Consider the following 22,892-nt stretch of genomic DNA (forward strand, 5'->3'; position numbering starts at 1 on the left):
GATTTCCTTAAATGCCTGCAACCCCTAAGTCTCCCAGCCTTTGCTGAGGGGCATCTGTGGGGGCACAGAAGGGGGAACATATCTTCATCACTCAGCCTTAGCCCTCTCTTCCTGCTTGCTCTGAGTGTTAAGGTTAGCCAGAGGTGAGAACTTGAGGCCTTCTCAAGACTTCAGAGCATGCTCACAGATTACCAGGAAAGTGTCAGTGCTTTTCCAAGCCCCTCTGAGTATCTTGTACCCCAGCTTTCCTTTAAGCTTTTTCGCTAGCCTGTTGTGTTTACCCCAACTGTCTCAGGCAGCAATTGCCACTGATGGTTTTCAACAAATGCCCCCCAGATAAAAGACTGCTGTGCTGGGCCTGTAACTCCAGGACTTGGGAGGCTGAGGCAGAAGGATTGTGAGTTCCATGCCAGCTGGTCCACATAGCAGGACCCTGTCTCTAAATAAATAAATAAATCCTGCAGATTAATGTCAGGCATGGGGCACATGGAGTCGTGATGTGAGCTCCAGCAGACTTGGGCAGCCCTATCACTATGACCTTGCTGTTCGCTCTCCACATGTCCTCTCTCTTGGGCAGGCTCTGCTCACCCCTGTAGCTTTCCTGAGCAATGAGTGGGATCTTTAAGTGCATGACAAAATAGGTCATAACCTAGGATGTTACCCATGGGTGGGCTCAGAAGATCTCAGTTTCACTTGTCTTTAGAACAAAGAATTGGCTGGGCGCCAGTGGCTCACGCATGTAATCCTAACTCAGGAGGCAGAGATCGGAAGGATCAAGGTTTGAAGCCAGCCCAGGCAAATACTTCAAGAGACCCTATCTCAAAAACCCTTCACCAAAAAAAGGGCTAGTGGAGTGGCTCAAGTTGTAGGCCCTGAGTTCAAGCCCCAGTACCGCAAAAAAGAAAAAAAAAAAAAAAGAATTGGACAGAGATGCAGATTGCAAAGTAGTAGTAAAGTTTTGTTGAAAGGAAAAGGAAAATATAGACAGAAGAAAATAGCACAAGAGAGAGTGGGGGTCTCTGGCCAGATGGCACAGAAGCCCAGATCTTTGTTCAAAGGGCAATTTAAAGGTTGTAAGGGCAAAGGGTGGGAGAAATCTGGACATCTTTGCAGAAGAGGATAAGGGTGATTGACAGGTCTGATTGACAAGGTCTTGTTATCTAACATGGAGCTTCTGTACATGTGCTTATGCTGATTCCTAAATCTGTAATTGTTTGTATGAAATGCAACCTATATTCATAAGGTCTCAAGTAGAGGGCTTTATCTAAGAGGTCACATTGAGGACAGATTTCCCTTTACTAGGCAGGCACCATTTTCCAGTCTGAACTGTCTAAGAGACTCCCTTGTCTTTTGGAGAACTTACATCTGCAAAGGAATTTACAACTTCAATTACTTGGGATGTCCGCGGATGGCACTGGGCATGGACAAGGAGGAGTTTAACATGGAGTGAGCTTTTGCTCAGGAGGGTGGAGTTCCATGGCTGCTTTCTTCTTACGGTTACTAGCCTGTCCTAGGATAGAGATTCCCTGGGAATGAAACTTGGAAGAAGTTGAAGCTCTGACCTGTTCCATCCTTTGCCTGCCTGGTAGTTGATTTTCTCTGTGCTTCCAGGCTGCTGATTTTCAAGGCCACCAAGCTGGAAAGGTTAGGATGGGAACAGGGCAAATTAAAATACCATAAAACCCCAAAGGAAATTAAAAACTATGTCCATCAGAAACCTGTACACAGATATTCATAGCAGCATTATTCATTCAGCCAAAAGGTAGACATAACTTAAATATCCATCACCCCATAAATGCATAAACAAAATGTTATATGTCCAGACAATGGAATATTTATTATTCAGTCACAAAAAATTGTGAGATATTGATACATGCTACGATATGCATAAACCTCAAAAACATTCTGCTAAGTGAAAGAAGTCAATCATGAAAGGCCACAAGGCCAGGTGCTGGTGGCTCACTCCTGCAATCCTAGCTACTCAGGAGGCAGAGATCAGGAGGTTTGTGGTTCAAATACAGCCTGGGCAAATAGTTCTCCAGACCCTATCTCAAATAAACCCATCATGAAAAAGGGCTGGCAGAGTAGGTCAAGGTGTAGGCCCTGAGTTCAAACTCCAGTACCACAAAAATAAATAAATGGCCACATATTATATTATTGCATTTATATGAAATGAATCTATAGAATGTAAAGAATCTATAGAAACATGAAGAAGATTAGTAGTTGCTCAGGGCTTGGGAAAAGGGAAGTAATAAGTGAAGGCACCAGGTTTCTTTTTGAGATAATAAAAATGTTCTAAATTTGACTGAATATTATTAAAGCCATTAAATTGTACCCCTTAAATGTGCAACTGGTATGCTATGAGATCATATCCTGAAAAAACTGTTTTAAACAATGCTACAAAGCTTTCTGAGATATTCAGCTGTTTTCTTGAGTAAATGCACACAAAATTGCTGCAAGACCCTGTATGTAGGTGGGTAGTGTATGCAGTATAAATAGCCAGGCAAAGGGATGACTCACATTCTGGCCAGGACAGAGCAAGATGGTGCAAGATTTCATCACATGATTCAGAACAGAGCACAAGTCATTTAACTTATCAACTGTTTGTTTCTGGAATTTCCCATTCGATATTTTAGGAATGGAACCACGGAGAGTGGACGTTCAGGTAGGGGAAGCGTGGTGTCTGGTTGTCCTCCACTCTCACCTCCCTGTTCCCTTCCCCACTCAGGTGTCCTATGTGAAAGCCATTGATATTTGGATGGCTGTTTGCCTACTTTTTGTGTTCTCGGCCCTGCTGGAATATGCTGCTGTCAACTTTGTGTCTCGGCAACACAAGGAGCTGCTCCGATTCAGGAGGAAGAGAAGACATCACAAGGTAGGCCTTTGTGTCCCTGCATAAGTAGGGACAGCAGGTGGCAAGTGCAAGAGTTCTAAGCAGCCCTGTGGTACTCGCTTCACTGCACCATCTGTATGGGGTAAGGCAGGCAAGAAATAGGGACGAAAGCCCTAGAAATCTTAGAGTCCCCTCCCATAAACAATGACCTAGCTGGGTCATAGGCTGTCACTCTTAGAGCCACAGCAGCCTTGCAGAAACAATTGGGGTGCACTTAACACAGAAGGAACAGAGAAACGCTGCTGAGTCGGGGTGATAACCAGCTATACGCCCAGAGTGTGGGAAGCTGGGAAATGGTTAATGGTTTTCTTTCTGCAAGGTTACATTATTTCAATGAGCTTGGTTCCAGAAGAAAATCAGAATCTTAAAATCAAATGTCTGGGGCTGGGGATATGGCTAGAGTAGAGCACTTGCCTCACAAGCTTGAGACCCTGGGTTCCAACGCCAACCCTGAAAATCAGTACAAAGAAATACAGGAAAACTGAATGTCCAGGCTCTGGACCTTTGTTTCCTGCCTTCAGAAAAGGGACACCAAGCAAGATATCCCCCAGAGTAGTTCCCTCACGTCTGACAGACTGAATACAGAAACACTTGGCATAAGTCACCATCTATTAACCAACAAGTGCCAGTGGGGAGTGTACAGCCTGCTGGAGAAACTCCCGTGACCCTATCCATACCTACATTGTTCTGGGGATCAGGGAACCTACATTCCCATCCAGCCTCGTCCTCGCCTCTCACCCTCTTTCCCCTCTGCTCTTTTCTCAGTTCCTCACACAAGGGACTTTAGACACCTGATTCTTCTTCGATTCCTCAAGCACACTTTGCTCTGCAATAATCCACTCACTTTCCAGTTCTCAGCAGCAGCATCTTCTCCTGATACCCCAGTGACAGTGCAGGTCCTTTATTAAGGTTTTCATACGAGACTATTAGAGGTTGACTGTGCAGGTTGTATCGTTTAGTCCCTAGCCAAGAAGGTACTCTTTCCTAAGTCATGTCCTAGCTCAGAGGAGGAATTACAATTCTTACCCTGGAGAAGGGAATTCCTTTCTTCTAATGTGACAAAGCCACTGTATACTAACAACGGCCATGTCCTTTTTTTTTTTGGTGGTACTGGGGATTGAACTCAGGGCCTAGTGTATCCTAGACAGGTGCTTTACCACTTGAGCCATGCCCCCAGCCCCTTTTTGCTTTAGTTATTTTTGCAATGGGGTCTTGCCTTTATGCCCAGGCTGGCCTGAGCCACAATCCATCTATTTATAATTCCCACATAGCTGGGATGACAGACGCGCACCTCCACACCCAGCTGTTGGTCAAGATGGGGTCTCATGAACTTTGTCCCCATGCTGGCCTCAAAACAGCAATCCTCCCAATCTCCAGTGTAGCCAGGTTAACAGACACGAGCCACAGCACTGGACTTAAAGTCGATCTTTTTAAACATTTACCTTGATTTATAGTTATCTGTTTAGTAATGTGATTGTTTAATACCCTTCACTTCCACTGACTCATGAGCTCCTTAGGTGGAAGCCATGTCTGTGTTTGCTCTGGTACCTGACAAAATGCCTGGCATGTAGTGAACAGGCAGTAAGCGTTTGTTAACCATGTGAACAGAGGGCTGAACAAACCAATGAGTGAAGAGGAAGCCTTCAGTCAGAGCAGTTCTCTGAAATCTTTCAAGTGACAAATGAGGACAGGCAAAGATCCACACACTATGATCTGCCAGGTCATACCACACACCTGTGATATATCAAAGTCCTAGCTTCAGATTTCCTGTTTTAATTGCTGTCTCCCCACTACACATTGAGCTGTGATGAAGGACTTTGTCTCCTTAGCTTTCTCTGAATGTGGCTTCAAGCCAGCCTTTTTCTGGGCTCAGCTTCTCCATCTGTAAAAAGGGCTCTATGGGCCTAACAAGGAGGCTGTGGTGAGGACTGTCAGAGGCAGCCAAAGTAGCTATAAATTTTGTTCCTGACACACAAGTGCCAAGGACTAAAATGATTACATTCACAGATTTCCTTTGGTATGTTTCTTAAACATCAGTGACTTGATTCAATTAACTTTTGGCAGTTTACCATAGGGAGGAAGCAGACATTCCAAGACTGAAGATGCCCCTGGGAGTTGAGGTATCACCATCCTTCTAAGCCTGTGTTGGAAAGGAACCTGTGGGGGTGTAGTAAGATAGACAGAACTTCCTAAGATATCCTGAATTTGGGTTCTTCCTTACTGGCCCCCTGGATACCTCAGCCCTCCATGACACTTAAGAAAAAAAAAAATAATCTAAGCAAGAAACTAACCAAACACAACTATCCCTGAATTTATTTTTATTCTCACCCCCCATAGACTAGCTGCATTTTGCCTTTCTCTCTGCTAGGTGTTTGTTGGAAATAGTTTTGGGGGGAAGACTATGTCTGAAATATGTGACTAGTCCCAGGCCTTTGTGCCCCACCACTGCACGGTCCAGAAGCTGCTATTTGTATGGACAAGTGTTGAACACAGCCCGTGCAGTGGGGACTGTGGAGAGCTGTAATACTTCCAAATCCTGCCTCTACCCTCCTGCTCCCAAATACCTGCCAGTTTCACACAGTACAGGAAAACACAAAGCCTCTTCATCCACATGGAGTACGAATAAGACCACTCTCCAGATTTGATCCGATTTTCCTGCTCATTTCCCTCTGGAAGAGATCTAGAGATACTCTCACTCATTCCTCCACGTAGCTGAGCCGTCTAAGTCACCAGGACCCCCAGTGGCTGATGGCAAACAGGGGAGGTGCTCAAGAGTCCAATATTCTTTTAGAAATCTTAAATATACACCATAAGTGCTTATCTGTTAATCAGTGTTGCTAGCCTGAGGCAGATAAAAACGGTCCTATATTTATAAACTCTCAAACAAGAACTAAGGCTTATCCCAGGGCAGAAGTCAAAAACTAGTAGCCAGCAGGCCAAATTTGGCATCCAAACATCTTTAATATGACCAGCAGAGTTTTTATAATCTGGAATAAAGTTGGGCATGATGGTGCATGCCTGTACTTCCAGCACTGAGGAGGTTGAGGTAGGAGGATCATGAGTTCAAAGCCAGCCTCCACTACATAGTAGGCCCGAGGTCAGTCTGAACTACATAGCAAGACCCTGTCTCAATAAATAAATAAATAAATAAAATCTGGAATAAGGTGCCTGGACTTAAGAACCACACTTCTGATTTCACTTGAAAACTCTCAACAGCTGTTCACACTGCCAGGCATTCCCGCCTGTGCTGGTATCTTTAGACAAAAAATGCATTCTCCAGGTAGGTCATCAACATCCCCTCACAGGGACACTTCTCGGCCCCAGCGCACCTCATCACTCACACAGTGCCTATTAATGTGACCTCATTCATAAAGGCTCTGAATTTGGCCCAACTGTCAGAAGCAACAAGGATATAGGACTGGACTCACCATTCAGAAGAGCTTCAGTTGGAGTAAGTCAGTCTGGATGTGGCTTGTACACCGAGGTGTGGCAGCTCAGGCTGCAGCAACCTTCCTATGGCAGGAAGTTTGCAGAGGAGATCTGGAGCCCAGATGGCAAGCAGAGAGGAACTAGATGCATGCCTAAATTTCTCAGAGCCTGTGATGTTGGCCAAGCTCCCCAACTCTCACCATTTTCCCATGTTATCTCATTTTTTGGGAAGAAAGCATTCGGTATGCCAAGTCCCCGGCTGGTCTCATTATCAGGAAACCTCCATGAACCCCGGACTCAGCAGGTGCACTAGCAACTGGAGTGCACGACTAGGTTCCTCTCTCCATCCCCCAAGCCGCTCCAGATGCTGACGGGCATGTGTGCCCTGCCACCTGCCGGTTGTGATAGGAATAGTAAGCCTTTTTCCAGAGCTTCCTGGGAAAGTTTTCCTTCTCAGAGATACAAGGAGAAATCCATCTTCTTCTAGCTAGATGGGACCTTCAGTCCAAATCACCGCTCATCCCACTCCAGTATTTAACAGATGAGAGAGGCAGAGCATAATTCACCCAAAACTGCACAGAAAGTTATTGTCCTGAATAAATGGAGCACAGAAAGAAACACCTGTAACTATCTCAGCACTCAGTAAAGGCAAATTTATGTTTAAATGTCAGAGTCAGATCTAAACCCCCTGCAGGTACTGGGTCCAGTCATTTGGCTGGCTTCTGCCCACTTCTCTCCTTGGCCCTGGCATTGAGCTCTCTAGTGTTGTCTCGCTCACAAACAAATATTTGTTGGGAACCTATTTGCCAGGTACTGTGTGTAGCCCACCCTCTTTCCTCCACTTCCTCAATGAAGGTACTGAGCCAAACCCATTCATTTGCCAGTTATCTCCTGAGCATTTATCACAGGTCTCAAATGCTCCTGGCATTACAAATACAACCCCATTTAAACAAAACAAAACAAAAGTTTTTTTTAAAAAGGACTGGTGGGCATAGCTCAAGTGATAGAGTGACTGCCTAGTAAGTGCAAGGCTCTGAGTTCAAACCCCAGAATCACACGCACACACACACTAAAGGAGCCACGTGCTAGTGGTTCACACCTGTAATCGTAACTACTTGGTAGGCTGATATCAGGAGAATCACAGTTCAAGGCCAGCCCAGACAAATAGTTCACAAGACTCCTATCTCTAAGATAACCAGAGCAATATGGACTAGAGGTACAGCTCAAGCAGTAGAGTGCCTGAGTTCAAACTCCAGTCCCACCAAAACAAGCAAGCAAACAAACAAAAGTGCACACATAAAGGAGGCTGGGATTGGTAAATATAAATGTTTACTGAGTTTTGAGCTATGTGCCAGAAACTATGTTCATACCTTTGGTTTTGAAGTGCAGAGAACATGACAGGCTTTGCCTCTGTTTTCATGGAGCTGAGTCTAATGGGAGAAATGGAATTAATCACAATACAATGGGATAAGAGGTTTTATTTATTTATTTATTTATTTTGTCTTTTCTTTTTTGGTGCTGGGATGGAACTCAGGGCCTCGCACAAGCTAGGCGAGCACTCTACCACTGAGCTACGTTCCAGCCTGGATCAGAGCTTTTAGAAAAGAGGGAATTTATAGAGCACATAGCAAAGGCAGCTTGCCTCTCCTTGGGAGCTCAGGAAGGAGTTTTGAGGAAGAAATAGGTAAGAGAAAGTGGAGTCGAGGCTGGGAGTATACTTCAGGCAGAGAGGATACTTGAACAGCAGCCCTATGAGGAAAGGCATCACAATTTCAAACATATGGAACTACTTCAGCGAACTGGAACACAGAATGCTGTGTAGAAAAATGGCATAAAATGAGGCAAGCAAGTTAGATTCCAGGAACCTGAGACCTTGTTTACGATGTTAAGGATTTTAATCTTCCTGAAGTCAATGGTGGCCTTTAAAAAGTTCCAAGCAAGCCAGGTGCTGGTGGCTTATGCCTGTAATCCTAGCTACTCAGGAGGCAGAGATCAGGAGGATGGTGGTTCAAAGCCAGACCAGGTAAAAAGTTCATGAGACTCTATCTCAAAAAAAACCATCACAAAAAAAGGGTAGATTGGCTCAAGTGGTAGAGTGCCTACCTAGCAAGCATGGGGCCCTGAGTTCAAAACTTCAGTACTGCAAAAATAAAAAAAAAAAAGTTGTAAGTAGGCCTGGAGGTAAGGCTCATGTGCTTGAGTGTCTGCCTAGCAAGCTTGAAGCCAAGTTCAAACCCCAGTTCAAATCATCAAAAAATAAAAAAGACAGAAAGAATTTTTTTTCCTTAATTCCAAGCAAAAGATAACAAGTAAGATCTGTTTTCTAACCACCTTCTGGGGGACAGGCAGGTTGGAGGCAGTAGAGAGACTAGAGTAGAGGTTGTCACATATCCAGATGGTAGCCCGTCTTAGGGTGACATCAGCAGAGAAGAGAGATACTGGCAGATCAGATTCTGTACTGAATTTCTTTTGTTTTGGTTTGGTTTTTTGGTGGGACTGGGATTTGAACTCAGGGCTTCGAGCCACATCACTAGTACATTTTGCTCTGGTTATTTTAGAGATGGGGTCTCTCGAGCTGTTCACCTGGGCTGGCCTCAAACCACAATCCTCCTGATTTCAGTCTCCCAAATAGTTAGGATTACAAGCATGAGCCACCAGCACCTAGCTTTTACTGAATTTCTTATTCTCCACTGGCACTGTCTTGGGCAGAAACAAGCAAAAGCCAGGATTCCCACCTAAAAACTCTCAATATCTAGGAGGGCAATCCGAGCTGATAAAACTCCCCAGAGTCACACAATGAATCAATAAAACTCCTGGACTTCCAGTGCCACCATGGCGCACACAGGGAATGATGACAAAGCAGGACATAAAGGGAGCAGGCAGCAGTGCATGGTTCCCATCACATTGACCTGAGGGGATTGACCAGAAGGACAAGGGCAGCAGGCATTTTGCACAGGAGGAAAAGTCCAACAAAGCTGGCCGGGGTGCAAAGCACATGTGGGGGGTGGGGGGGCTCCAAAAAGGTAAGTTGGAGTCAGATGATGAAGGGTCTTGAATGAGAACATCATGAGAATCCAAAGGTCTATCTGAGGTGACAGTTTCCGGGGCTGTGGGAACACAAGGCAGAAAGAAGCAGTAGCATCCCTGGCTTGTGAAAGAGATGGAGACCAGAGTTCTTGCTCCCTCCTGGGCCATAAAGGGGTGGAGAAAGAGGGCAAGGAGGCAACAGAGGCAAAGCAGGGGATCTCAACAAACTATCCTCTGATTGTCTAACCCAAATCCAGGACAACCCTGAGTAGTGACTCAATGAGAACCTCTGGTGGCCAAACAGCCTTGAGGGTAGTGGGTTCTCCACATGCAGGAAGAAATGAAATGAAAAAAAAAGAAGCCCTTGGAGACTAACAGAAGAAACTGATTTGCCTGTGGTCACATTGCCAGCAAAGTGACAGGGCAGATCTGTGGAATCTAAACCACATTCCTATCCCCTGGTTTGCTTCTGTTTCAGCAAGAGGCGCCCCTCTCTATAAGGCACATCTCCCCAGCCAGCCAGCCAGAAAGCCTTGAGCAACCAATGACAGTGCAGCCTGGAAAGCATGGGCGTGGCCTGGCCCCCCTGGGGAGTGCCTTGCAGGGAGGGTGCCCAGCTCCTGTCTTATTTTAAGTAGAGCCCCATGTTGAATCTGTTCCAGGAGGATGAGGCTGGAGATGGCCGCTTCAACTTCTCCGCCTATGGGATGGGCCCAGCATGTCTGCAGGCGAAGGATGGCATCTCAGTCAAGGGCGCCAATAACACCACCACCAACCCTCCTCCTGCACCGTCTAAGTCCCCGGAGGAGATGCGAAAACTCTTCATCCAAAGAGCCAAGAAGATCGACAAAATATCTCGAATTGGCTTCCCCATGGCCTTCCTCATCTTCAACATGTTCTACTGGATCATCTACAAGATTGTCCGCAGAGAGGATGTCCACAACCAGTGAAGCCTCTGGGGAGTGGGGGAGGCTGGGAGAGGGCGGAGTGGGAAGAGCACAGGGGTCAGGGAGCCTGAGGAGGAGCAGGGGAAGAGAGGGAGGGGCGCGCACACCAGTCTCCTTCTCTGCAGTATGTGCAATAGCAAAATGCAGCAGTGCATGGGTTTCCAATGTGGCGCTATCTATTTAACCTCGGGTGGGCGGGGAGGGGTGGGGGGACTTTTCTACCATAGGAACCGAGGGCCACTTGGAAGGGGTAGGGTGAGGGCGGGGGGGTGGGGAGTTGGGGAATCACAACTTTCAAAATTGGAGTCTACAGGCTGTGTAATTTTCCCATTTGGAGGAGAATGCTGCCTGCCCCGGAGCAAAAGGAAAGCAATGTAATATATGATATATATTCATGCTTAACATTAATGCAAAACCCCCCAAGAACAAAAGATGTGTTTCTTAATCTATCAGCCTAGTAACTGCTTAAATTTTTAGAGTCACAGAAGTGATGAACAATTTTTCCCAGAGTGGAAACAGTCACAAATAAGCTTGCTCTGGTGAGTCCTACATTACATCCTCCAAATGCCATACCTAGCTTCAAACTGGTCCAAGTGCACACATGCCAAAAAGCCATTGGGCCTCTGCTTCAAGAGGGTAATGCAGCCTGGGCCTGGGTGGTGGAGCTGGGGTAAGGTGGAGAGCAGAGAAGGCATTGGCTAAAGAGATGGGACATTGCAGAGGCCAGGGACTGAGAATCCAGTCCCAGTGTCTCAAGGCTGGCTGGCACCATGCTGTTCCCCTGTAAGCCCTCTCACTTCTGTGCTCCACCACTCCCCAGAAATGGCTGCCATGGTTTCCTCATTATCTTGCCAATATGCAATCTTTTTATGGTTAAAAAGTAATAATCTCCAGAAATAATATGCAGATAGATTGAGTGTAAACAGATGTACTTTTTTCAAATGTATATTTTTTTGGAGAGTCTCTTTGGAATTGCAAGTGAGTGTGTGTTGGGGAAGGTGGGGCCAGTCGGATGAAACAGATTATCCAGGATTCCACAGGGTGAAGTTGTAAGATTCATAGGGAAGTACTGAGATTGCTGCAGATGTAAGGGTGGGAAATGGTAAAGTTAAGAAAGTCTGTTCATCATATTTTGACATTTCATTGTCATAGAGAATGTGGGAAGTTTGGGAGTGACCCCATGATATTTTTATAAATCTTTTTTTAGGTGCTTTGTTTAGCTTTAATATTTGGCAAAATTAGACAACTTCTAACTGTGAAGTGCCAGAATTGTCCCAAGATAGCTAGGGTACTCTGGAGAAACAGGACAGGAGTCCTTTAGGAGATGAACTGAGTTGGGGGAGGGAGTCCTGCTGAAGGACATGGATGGCAGTCTGCAGGTAGAGACTCGGGCCTCTGCCCATGTTGTCTGATATGATGGCACCAATGTCTGCTTCACTGCCCTGCTTTGGGCCATGGCCAGAAAGCTGGGGTTGCATTCCTTTCTTTGCACTTTACTGTCTTGGCTTTGAAGCAAAGTTGTAGGTAGAATGGTGAGAGAGAGCTGACAGTCAATTTGTACTGAGGTTAGAGGTTTTGTTTGTGTCCTTAGAGCACACCCAACTTGGGGCAGGATGAAGGAGGAGTGGTATGAAGAGGTGAAACCCTGAGAGCCTAAGTGTCCCTAAAGCACCTTCCCTAGGGAATTCTCTCCCATTCCTATGGCACAGTAGCTAATGCCTATAAGGCACGAAAAGGCAGGCCAAGACAAAGATCTCCAGGGATTCGGGTAAAGAAAATGCACTATGCAGGCAAAAAAAGGATTGGGCTCTGAGGTTTGAATGGCAGAGATGTTAACACCCAGTCCAAGGTCAATCAGTGGTTGCCTTCCCCTCTTTTGGCCTGTGTAGACCAAAAAATGCAAATTATATTCCAGCTTTGGATGATGCGGGATAGAGCCTGGGATCCTTTCTTTTTATGAAATCTAAACAATGGAGCCCAATGGGCATGAGACACTCATTTAAGAGCATCCTTTCCCTTCCACAAATGCATCCAAGTCAGGAAAAGTTAAAAAGAAGGACTTGAACAGCCACCAGCTCAGGACCACAGCACCAGTCTGACTGCTATGAGCACTACACTCACTTTATTTAAGAGAGGAAAGAACCTCGACTGGCGTGTGATGTGTGAATCATCGGAGAGAACATTGTCCCTTTCACTAGCACTTTATTCTCTTCATTTAGGTAAGAATTATTCTTCACAATAGAGCATTAATGAAGCCCTTCTCTCTACTTTGCTCATTACAGGACTAAACTCAGAACATCTGAAGTCTAGGTGAATATGGTTACAAAGACATGAGGCCTCAACACTGACTGTGTTTAGACATTCCACCTCCACTAAAATCAAAACGCCTGCAGATTCCAAACTGGCTTTCTGATAGGGTGCATCTGGAATCCCACAAACACCAAGAAATCACTAGACTATTTGTCCGGTGCCCCAGGCTTCTGCCACCATGCCACCATACTGGATATATGGGTCCATGACAGCTGCCAGTATCCAGTGAGCAAAGGGCTCATCTCTTTGAATCCCGGGGGAATGTCACTGACATCCTCTCTCAGACTAGTTCAAACTTAGTATCATTGTGGAAAATCAATGAGAGTAGAGGCAGGGTAAGCAGGGAGAAGAGCCTGAAATTTGTGCTGCCATTAATAAGCCAACAGCATTGGGCAAATGACTAAGCTTTAGTTTCTCTGAATACATAACAAGAAGAGAGGTACAGCATCTAAATCCCCTCCTAGCTCTATCTGCATCTGTGCTTAAACTAGTCTATAGGAAGTCCACACAACTAACAATTTAATTAAATCAAACAATTTGATTTCACATGTGGATTTAGAAGTACATGAATCCACACAATTCTTGTTGCTTTTCTTCTTTGGAAAATTTGCAAATTCATTTTTCCTTTTGTGCCACTTTATCAAAGGTAAACAGTGGTGTAAAAGGATAGCAATCATTATAAGGTCAAAAATACCATCATGAATTAGGAACCCAAGCAGGCTCAAAGGGAAGACACCCTCTTTAGTGTAGAATATAGAAAGGATTTTGCAATAAATTACATGAGTTTCCTTGTTATGAAAAAAAATAAAACCAGATAATTTAGACCAAAAAAAAAATTTAGGTGACCCAAATGAACGGAACAATACTTTCTTTCTCTTTCAGTTTGAGCTGAGAGGATACCATGCCTTGAGATCATAAATGTGCAGTGGTATGTTGAGTGAAAAACTAACTTAGGTGCATGAATTGTTTACTGGTTTCAAATCCTTTACAGGTATAGACTGGTATTTATGTAATGTGGAAAAGTCAGATAATGGGATGGAGGAGCTGGTGACTTCATCCATCTCCCAAACCCAGCCAATCCCGGCAGCTACATAGCATCCAGGAAACTTCTCACATATTAGTTTACAATGTAGCTCACTTATTTCAACAGTAGCCAAAATAAATGACTCTCTTTTCCACCTGCTGGTCCTTTCAAATATTCAAGAGTCTATTCTTGGCTAAGACCATAGGGAATAATCCAGGTCAGGTGAACAAAAGAAAAAAATGGTATCTGTGTGTATGTGTAACATATCTTGTGTTTAATTCTATTGTTTGTTTGACTCTAGAAAGACAAAGCAAGGCCAGTCCTTTCACCCAAATTCTTCTTCTAAGCTGTCAATATATAGGAATGAATCCCTCTCAGAAATCCACCAATGTTTTTCATCGGCTATTTTTTCATGTTTGGGAGAAAAATAAATATGATGAGATATAGTTGCTTCCTTCAACATATGCACATATGAGTATCATAAAAAAGAGCTGGTGTTTTGTGAGGGTCCATGATATTAGATTACAGAGTAGGTTGGTGCTTCAGCCAAGCTGGTACCACACTAATAATCATCTTTTGTGAAAATTGGATTCCTTACTTAATTGCAATGTGACTACCAAAGGGTGTTATCATTATGCCTGAAGCGATTCATATTTGCAGCTGTTTTCCAATACAACTGGATGCCCAGGCCAAGAACAATAGACACCATGCTGGAAGCTCTCACATCTATTCAATGAGCATCTTCACTCTGTACCCACCCCCACCCCAACTCTGAAGAGGCAAGACTAGGTTTTCTCTGTGGGCTGCTTCTAGGATGGCTAGGTGGCTTGCACTCTGAGGAGATGGCAAGGTCTGTTGAGAAAGGTTGAATGACCCTCCATTCCCTGAATCAGCCAGACCAAAATCTCCTGAACAAGGGCACATATTCTTAAAATGTAATTTGGCTTCTTTTCCTCCACTGGGCCTTTCCCTTTAGAAACCAATGCCAGAGATTTGAATCAAGAACCTTTCTATTTTTCAAGAGTTCCTGTTCAAAGGAAGGAGAAAAGAAATATAACTTGTTTTAATGGCGCAGAATTGCCCTTGAGAACTACTTGTAAGGAAAATCGTATGTGTTTGCAACCATATGTCTCTTAGTAACCTGAAATCCCCATGGAGACAGAAAACATTCTAGGATAGGCTGAAATCCAAAATCTTTTTGAAAAGCCTGAAATCACACTCCACATCAGCCCAATGAAAGAGATGACTTTGGTCTGACCGTCTCATCTGAGGATCCCGTAATGACAAGATGGACATGCACCCCTGCCAACATCTGCACGGCCAGAATCTCGAGGGTCTACCCTGGATGATGCCTCTATCAAATTTTTATTCTGCTGCTTCCTAAGGATTTCTACAATAGTTAGAGATAGCAACAGCAGGAGATGTTTGCTCACGTGTGGGTGCTAGACTGTGCTGTTTTGATGGAACTGTGTAGTTATTTAAAGCAATAATTAAGGTGCTTTATCATGTTTGGAACAGTAAAATGAGTTCCAAAGTAGAAATTATTGCCCAATAATTTTTAGAATCATCAAGCCTTCTCCAGCTACCATCCCAACCATTACATCTCCCTGCTTCTCTCTGCCCCTGCTCCCCACTGCCTCTATTTCCCTCAGCATTTGCTGTCTCATTGGGTTGAGTATCTTATTTTGTGAAACCAGGCTCTGCCACAGATGCTGATTTATTTTGGAGAGAGGCAATGGGGAGACTAGAATGCATATAGTAGCTCCTGTCTCCTTTGTTTTAAGGCAGCGATTTTAGTTCTCTTGTCTATGCATGTTGAAATTTCATTGCCTGAAAAATTTTCATTGCCACATTGGGTCGAGAAGTCAGACCATAGAGAATGGCAAGCCAAAAATATATCCTTCAGAGAGCCTGGTGATAAAAAGTTATATTCCACCTAAGGCCATTAACAAATTACAGAGCAGTACCAGTTAACTAACCTGGGGATGAAAGATATCTTCTGGCTGCATATAGATTCCAAACACAGTGGGTCTCCCATTCCACTTCCGGCTGCTCTACAATTTCCTGTATTGCCTTGTTTTTGCCCTGCAGTTCTGCAGGTTCCACTGTTTTCTTATGCAACTACAGAAACCCAATATCCTATCTAAATATACCTGCCTGTGACATAGAAGAGGTCTAGTAAACAGAGGTTAATGAGAGATGGGACCTTGTTCAGGGACTGCCTTATGTTCACCATGGAAATACCAGGAGTTTCTTTATTAGCCTGCTCGTTGTCCTGTAAAGAGGGAACTGAAAGAGACTTTCCAAAGCCAAACTTTGGACATTTTGATGTGTTAAAGAAAAGAAAAAAGGGTACATATACACTGTGTCGTAAAAGTTCTCATCATTTTTCTATTTTAGTGCTCAGCCTGGAACTCCATCTCAGACCTACTGGTAGACAGGTAGGGAGAGATTTCAAAAAGAAGAGAGAGAGACCCCAGTCTTAATACTTTTCCTTGAAAGTCAAGGTTTTTCCCAGTACGGTGGACTTGCCTCTCAGATTAGCCTCTCACCTGAGAATCCCTTCACATATCAGAAGTGTTCATTCTGGAATCTTGACATGTATTTCCTGTTCAGGCTGTAACCCATTTCCCAGGGTAGCTGTTTTACTCTTTTTTGCCAAGGCCTCTGGAAGAATCAAAGAGAAATGCATCAGAGCAGAGCTTGTGAAATGTCCTTAGGGAAATAACTGTAGTGACTCCAAGTCCTCTCTCTGCCTTTTTTCCCCTCCACAATTTAATCTTAACAAGAAACTTCCATAACAACAACAACAACAACAAAACCTATCCTGTTACTTTCATTGCATAAAAAGTGGGCCCACTCTAGATCACTGGTGGTTTGTATAAATCATACATTAGCTAGGCTGCACTAACACAAAGAAGAAATATTAGGGCCAGCAGTGCTGGAATTGGGCCAGCTCTCTCCACCAACAATTCCCTCAACAAAAACCTCCCCCTGGGAATAATGTTTCTGAAATTGCTTTTGCAGTCCTGTAGCTCCAACAAACACTACTCATAATGAGAAAACACTGTGTCCTTCCTACAGGGACACGTGTGCTTTTACCTCAGTGGACCTCTTCAGATGTTTATATGGCAACATATGACAAACTGTCTTCATCTGACCCTGGAATTAATGAAAATATTGCAGACTGAAACTTTTTCTCAGTCCCATGTTTTTAAATGAATTAAAATAAACTTAAAAAAAAAATGAGGCCTGGGGCATGGCTCAAGTGGTAGAGCACCTACCACTTGAGCAAGTGTGAGACCCTGAGTTCAAACCCAGCACCATCAAAAAGAAAAAACAAAACTAGATTTCTCATAAGCTAATAAAATAAAAATTGTATTTGAAATCAGCTGTTTCACATCCCTGTCCCCTACCCCATATAGCTACTTCTTTCTTTGACCCTGAAAGATTCAAATAACTGATAAAGACCTCTAGGATGGAGGGGTGTGGGATATAACAGAGAAATGGTAACTATATGATCTAGGTAGTAGATAAGAGGCAGTCATAGCAAAATGCTCTCATATTTTTCAGAGTCTAGTTTTCCCATCTTATAAACAGTAATGTTTAATTAGTTGCTTTTGAAAGCTTTTCCAATCCACTTCTCCGATTGTCTTTTAGTTGCAAGAACAAAAAACAAAACAAAACCAGGATTCCTCAAAGACTCCAAGGAATCCATCTTAAGCTCTTAGCTTTCCCTCTCTAAACCCACTCATGACTTTCCTAACAGTAGAAAGAGCACCAGCTTTCACTTGAAGGCTGAGGTGCAACTAGGTATGTGACCTTAAGCAGGACTTACCACCTCTCTGACCTGTGGTTTCTTTGGGGATAATAGCCATGTCACAGGTTTGTTATCTAGATGAATGTTGACCCCAAACCCTCAGTAAGTATTCTCGTCACTATGGCAATCTCTCTCTGGAATGGTCACCTCTTCCTGTCAGAAGAGCTCATCAAAGAACTCTCTTTCAGAAGGGAGGCCTCCTCCCAAATCCACCTGCCCTACAGAGCAGCTGGTTCATGAAATTTTATGACTTGCCCCAAATATTTCCTCACTAGCAGATTAATCCAGGCTTATCTCAGAACTTGCACACATACCAAGACCTAAATTCCAGTCCTGATTCTTTTTATCAAGCACCTTCAGATAGGCGCTTGATATTATTTCCCCACGATGTCATGTGAGTATCAGTGAAGTAGAAAGTACCATAATAAGCTCTGCAATAGATGGTGTTGTCACATGCAGGGTAGTAACAGACTGCATAAACCTTGAATGTCACGATAGTGTTATTGAGTAACTGTTGTATGTTGGTCTCTTTATATCACTTAATTCCCACAATGGTCCAGATCTTCCTTCCCAGGAAGGAAAAAACTTAGGCTCAGAAAGCTTATGGTAATTAGCCCAAGTCAAAGCCTTGCCAAAAAAGTTTGGGCATGATTCTGTTGACATATTTTGAAACTCGGTGGTGGTATCAATTTACCTCTCCCATATATCTGTTTTTAGCTTTCAACAAGTTATTTCATTCTCTCTGATCTTAGTCAAAAAAACCAAAACAAAACAACCTTGTCTGTCCTAATTGTTGAGTGCAAAATCAAGGAAATGAAGGTTATAGATGATTTTGTCTCTAAGCAATATATAGATGAACCATTTAACAAAATGAGTCATAAACTGCTGATGTAGTGTGGATCCTTTTGCCTAAATTCATTCCAACATGCAAAAGTTTAATCTCCTAGCAGTATCTCAAGTGCCAATGACAAAATCAAACATCTTGATCAAGAACCAAACAAGACAATGTTTGGTCTTCCCCTTCTCAAAATGTGATATCAATATAAACCCACTGGCCCACTTCAAAAGGTTAAGAATCAACAAATCCAGTCCTGGAGTTGATATGGGGCCATTTTCTGGCTAACGAATTGTGGAACAGAAGAATAAAAGAAGCAACAGTGGCAGGTGGGAACAGGTGGCATTTGGAGGATAGCAAGAACATTCCTTACATGTAGTCATGCATGAGAGAGCCATGTGCCTGAATGGCTTACATTTGGCTTGAGTGAAGGGTGAGGACTAGACTTTTGTGAGTATTTCCCAAACCTAGAATCCCTTTAAATGTCACTCAAGATAAGTGCACAGGAACCAAGGATGAGCACTATCCGTAACTACAGAACTTAAAATCGAGAAAAGTGAGATGAGATATGTGTATGAATGAATAATTCAGGGGGAGATGTGGTAAAAGGAGGAAGGCAGGGATGGAGTTCAGAGGAAAGAAGTCTCACGTGGACAAGCCAAGATTTCTTGGAGGATGGGACATTTGAGTTTCGGTTCTAAACAAGATTATTTTCCTTAGCAGCAGTTTGCTACTTGGACTTAATTGTAGTCTCACTCACCTTGTAAAGAGTTATTTTAACTCATTGTGGACAGTTACCCAGCCACTTCCCCCAAGCAGGTGTTCATGTAAAAAGGGACCTTCTCTTCAGATGAGACACCATGGAAACAGAAGTATGAAAAGTAGATGCCGCTGTTGTCTTTGAGCTCTTCTGTTCCTGACTTAACTATCCCCTGCTTAACTTGAGGGGTACAAACTAGCCAGTCCAGTTTACAGGACAAGGCCTCTGCTACTGTTTCCTAGGACTCACCTGACCTCACCTATGTCTCTTCAGCTGCATCCAGAAATTTGATTTTGGTAAGACAGGACCATGAGCTACAGCAGGAGTGTCAGGAATATCTTAGCTCCTGTTCCGAAAGCCAGCAGAGCACCCCTTCTGTGCAGCCCTGGGTGTCGGGCAAAATGGACTCTATTTAGTGGCCCCAAGTCTTCCGCAGTGGGTCTCCAGGCAAATGACATGCATTTGCCTTTCAATGATTTTTCAAAATATTTCAGTCTGGAGAAAGTAACTTAGCCTTTCAAGGTATGAGTTAAAATGGGCACAGGAGTAGAACATAGATAAATATTATAAACATGAATTTTCCACTTTTTTCTATCAACTTTTAACCTCCCTACCACCAGCTTGTCTTCCTTTTACCTGCTATTTATTAAACCTATGTTGTTGTACCATGACAGCAGGGCATCGGAGTAATATATAGCCCCTTTTCCTCCATATATGAGAGGATAATGCAAGCACCAAAATAATTACTAACATGGAAAGCAGGAAGCATGTAACAGGAGAGAGGGTGCCATGGAGAAGGCAGAAAATAAATCAAGACATGTTGCAAAACCAGCTGAGCAACTTTTAAAGAATGAGTGATTCTGACAGTTGGGGACCAGACATTCCAGGCAGAAAACAGCAGGAGACAAATGTGGAGGTAAAAGGGCGGAGTAATGGCCATTTGGTAAAGTGTACTGAATGGGAGACAAGTTTGAAAAGGTGGATTTGGAGTACATCACAACACACTCAAATGAAGTACTACTAACAGGATTCATTGCGGCAGATCTCAAAGGCAAACCAAGAGTTCTCCTGCATGAGCAGAGTAGCTCATTCTACCTCCTGCCCCTTAGCTGACATTTCCAGCCTGAACTTACCTTTCTTTTATCTCAAGTATATGTGGTGTGTCTTAAGAGGACATCAATTAAACCCAGCAATTACTAAGATTTAGTTTGTGCTAGGTAGGCTAGGTAGGATGGACAGGTACAGGAGCTGTGGTTCTACACTGAGCTCATTATCTACATTGGTTATCAAAGTTGGTTCCTAGAGTTGTGACTCCTTAGCAAGCCCATACTTAGGACAATGAAGGTACTTCCAGAGAGAAGCCTGTGGTCCAAATACTACCTTTTGCTAATCTAACTGAAATAAATAACAGCACAGACATATGGGAAAAGTATAGTCTAGCATATCCTTTACCCTTACTTGCATCTGAAGTTACTTCTCCCAATCTAGAGAACACCTCTATTCAAAGCACCAAATTAGTCCAAAAAGAGTATGGAGGAGGGGAAAAAGAAAAAGCCAAATGTGAACACAAAGAAAGAAAGAAATGTACTTGATTTTTATCGAGTTGTTTTAAAAGGAATCATTTCTTTCCCAGTAAGCTGCTTTCCTTAGGCGAATTTGCAAAGAATATTTTGGGTGAAAGGTTAGTCTTACTTGCCCTAGTAAATAAAAGATTGTCCCCAAGTCTTTTTTTAAAGTGGTGCTTACATAGCAAATAAGCAGTTTTTCCACATTAATATATTTCTACCTCATTAAAAAATGTACCATGCTTAACATACCAATTTAGCCTGAATGGTATCAAAGAAGCAAAAAAAAAAAAAAAAAAAAAAATGTTCCCACAAGGCATTTCAAAGCACTTTAAATTCATACTATCTCCTATCTTGATGGTTCCATCTCCCAATACGTAAGCCATTATATTTTCAGCACTAACAAGTTAAAGTGTATTAAATTCCAAAGGGGCCCCTCTTGCTACTTCATATATTGGACATAGATAAAATGACTACGCCACATGATTCTAGTGTATATTAGGCAACCAAAAGGATAATGTGATGTTCTTGATTTTTTTTTCTTTAAAGTATGACTGCCCAGCTTCCATCTTCAAGAAAACAAACATTGCAGGGACCTTAGTGGCCTCCAGTTTTGTCCAGTTGTCAAGTTTGAAAACTGGACAAAAATGCATGTCTTTGCTGCTAGACTTGAAATGCACAAAGAACCACAAGGCAAACAAGATTAAAAAAACCCTTCAGACTTTCGTATCTGGGCATCATGATAGACCTTGTTGGCAAAAACCACCACATTCAGAATTGACCCAAGTTACCACATTGTCCAGACTGGTCACTTGCAGAATGGTGCCTGACCAGGATGCAGTGACCGCTCAAGGAAACTACAGTGCTTCCAAATATTGTAGTGATTTTATAAAAGAAATGCTTCAAGTCACTGGAGAAAGGGTTATTTAATTTGCATCATTTATCTTAGACTGGGTAACTTTTCAGTTCTCATTCTGACTCAGGATGCACTCAGTAATTTAGGATGGACTAGTTTCTGCCAACAGAACCTGTGTGCCATCTCAGTCCCACTCAAGCTTTGCCAAAGCAAATGACTTTCATGTAATTGGAAGTCATCTCCAAAGGACTTACCTTCATGTTTTCCCCATTTCATCCATGTAGGTATTTGCACAAAACTACCCTTTGTCTTAAAAGTTCCCTGGTTTGATATTTAGGCACAAGAGCAAAACCCTGGTGATTTTTCTCCAAGCAATTTTACATGTCTTTTCCCCCAGAAAGTTAGCTGTCAACTTCAATGTGTCACATGGCAAGGGGAGATGGAAGGGGAGGTGGGGGTGGTCAGATGTTTAACTCAACAGCTACATGCTTCCTGAAAGCTAACACTTTCGTTAGTACAGTATTCATCTGAAGTGATTTGAACCCCGAACAGAGGAGTATCGTGTAACTCTACGTCCCAATGCTACAGACATGTCGTTATGAGTGAGACTGGGAGATGTGAGAATCATGCTTGGCTGGCCACTGTGAATTCAGCTGTAAGTGCTTGACCATCCACAATGGGAGAGAACAGAAAACCTACTAGTCCACAGAGCAACAGACAGCTAGCCGAAGTGGTCTCTAAGTAGTAGCCTGGGGGCATCTTAATTAATGGCCTGGAATATTAGGTCAGATTTATTCACAAAAGTTCCTCATCCTTTCCCAGAAGAAAATGTGATAGTCTTTTATATGGAAACTTCTTTGTACATATGTATAAACTTGGTATGGCCTTAATGCTGCAATTAAGGATTTGTTTGGCTACCACCTTAAGCAGCCTGTTAAGCAATCGCTTCCTTAATGTAACATTTTTACTTCTTACTGGACACTCGACCTTGAAAAAGAAATCCCCTTTGGCCCTGTACTCCTCCCTTTTGTGCATGAAATCATAAAGTTACGGCAATTATTTTTCAGCTTGTAAAAAATCTATTTCTGCAGTGTGAAGACGGAATGTAAAATTTCTGTGATACATGTATATAAAAGTATATTTATTGAACCATCCATACACACATACCCATGCTGGTTCCAATGGAAAAAAATTAAAGTTTTCTGAAATTTTCTGTGGTTAACTCATAATTATTAACCAACTTTGTAGGTGAGAGAACTTTTGAAATCTTGTGATTACCCCAGAGAGAAACCTATGTATAACCTGGAAAAATATTTCACTTCAGACGAGGCGCTTGTATGCTGAGAAATGAGGATTCATTTGTTCATTCAAGAAATATTTATTGGTAGATGCTATGGAGATAACAAAGATGACTCAGACACAGATC

At 43.1% G+C, this 22,892-nt stretch overlaps 1 protein-coding gene across 2 annotated transcripts in view; it reads left to right on the plus strand.

The window, feature by feature from the left end:
• Positions 1-10,299, plus strand: part of Glra1 (glycine receptor alpha 1) — a 103,687-nt gene extending 93,388 nt beyond the window's left edge. The window contains exons 8-9 of one of the 2 annotated variants that reach the window (XM_074058542.1): positions 2,729-2,875; positions 9,988-10,299. In XM_074058542.1, the coding sequence (XP_073914643.1) occupies positions 2,729-2,875; positions 9,988-10,299 (459 nt within the window). The remainder of the gene's footprint in view (positions 1-2,728; positions 2,876-9,987) is intronic. The other variant, XM_074058541.1, reaches the window with a different exon arrangement.
• Positions 10,300-22,892: the final 12,593 nt, after the last annotated feature.

The sequence above is a fragment of the Castor canadensis genome, chromosome 16 (assembly GCF_047511655.1).
Source record: "Castor canadensis chromosome 16, mCasCan1.hap1v2, whole genome shotgun sequence".
NCBI classification, from domain to species: domain Eukaryota; kingdom Metazoa; phylum Chordata; class Mammalia; order Rodentia; family Castoridae; genus Castor; species Castor canadensis.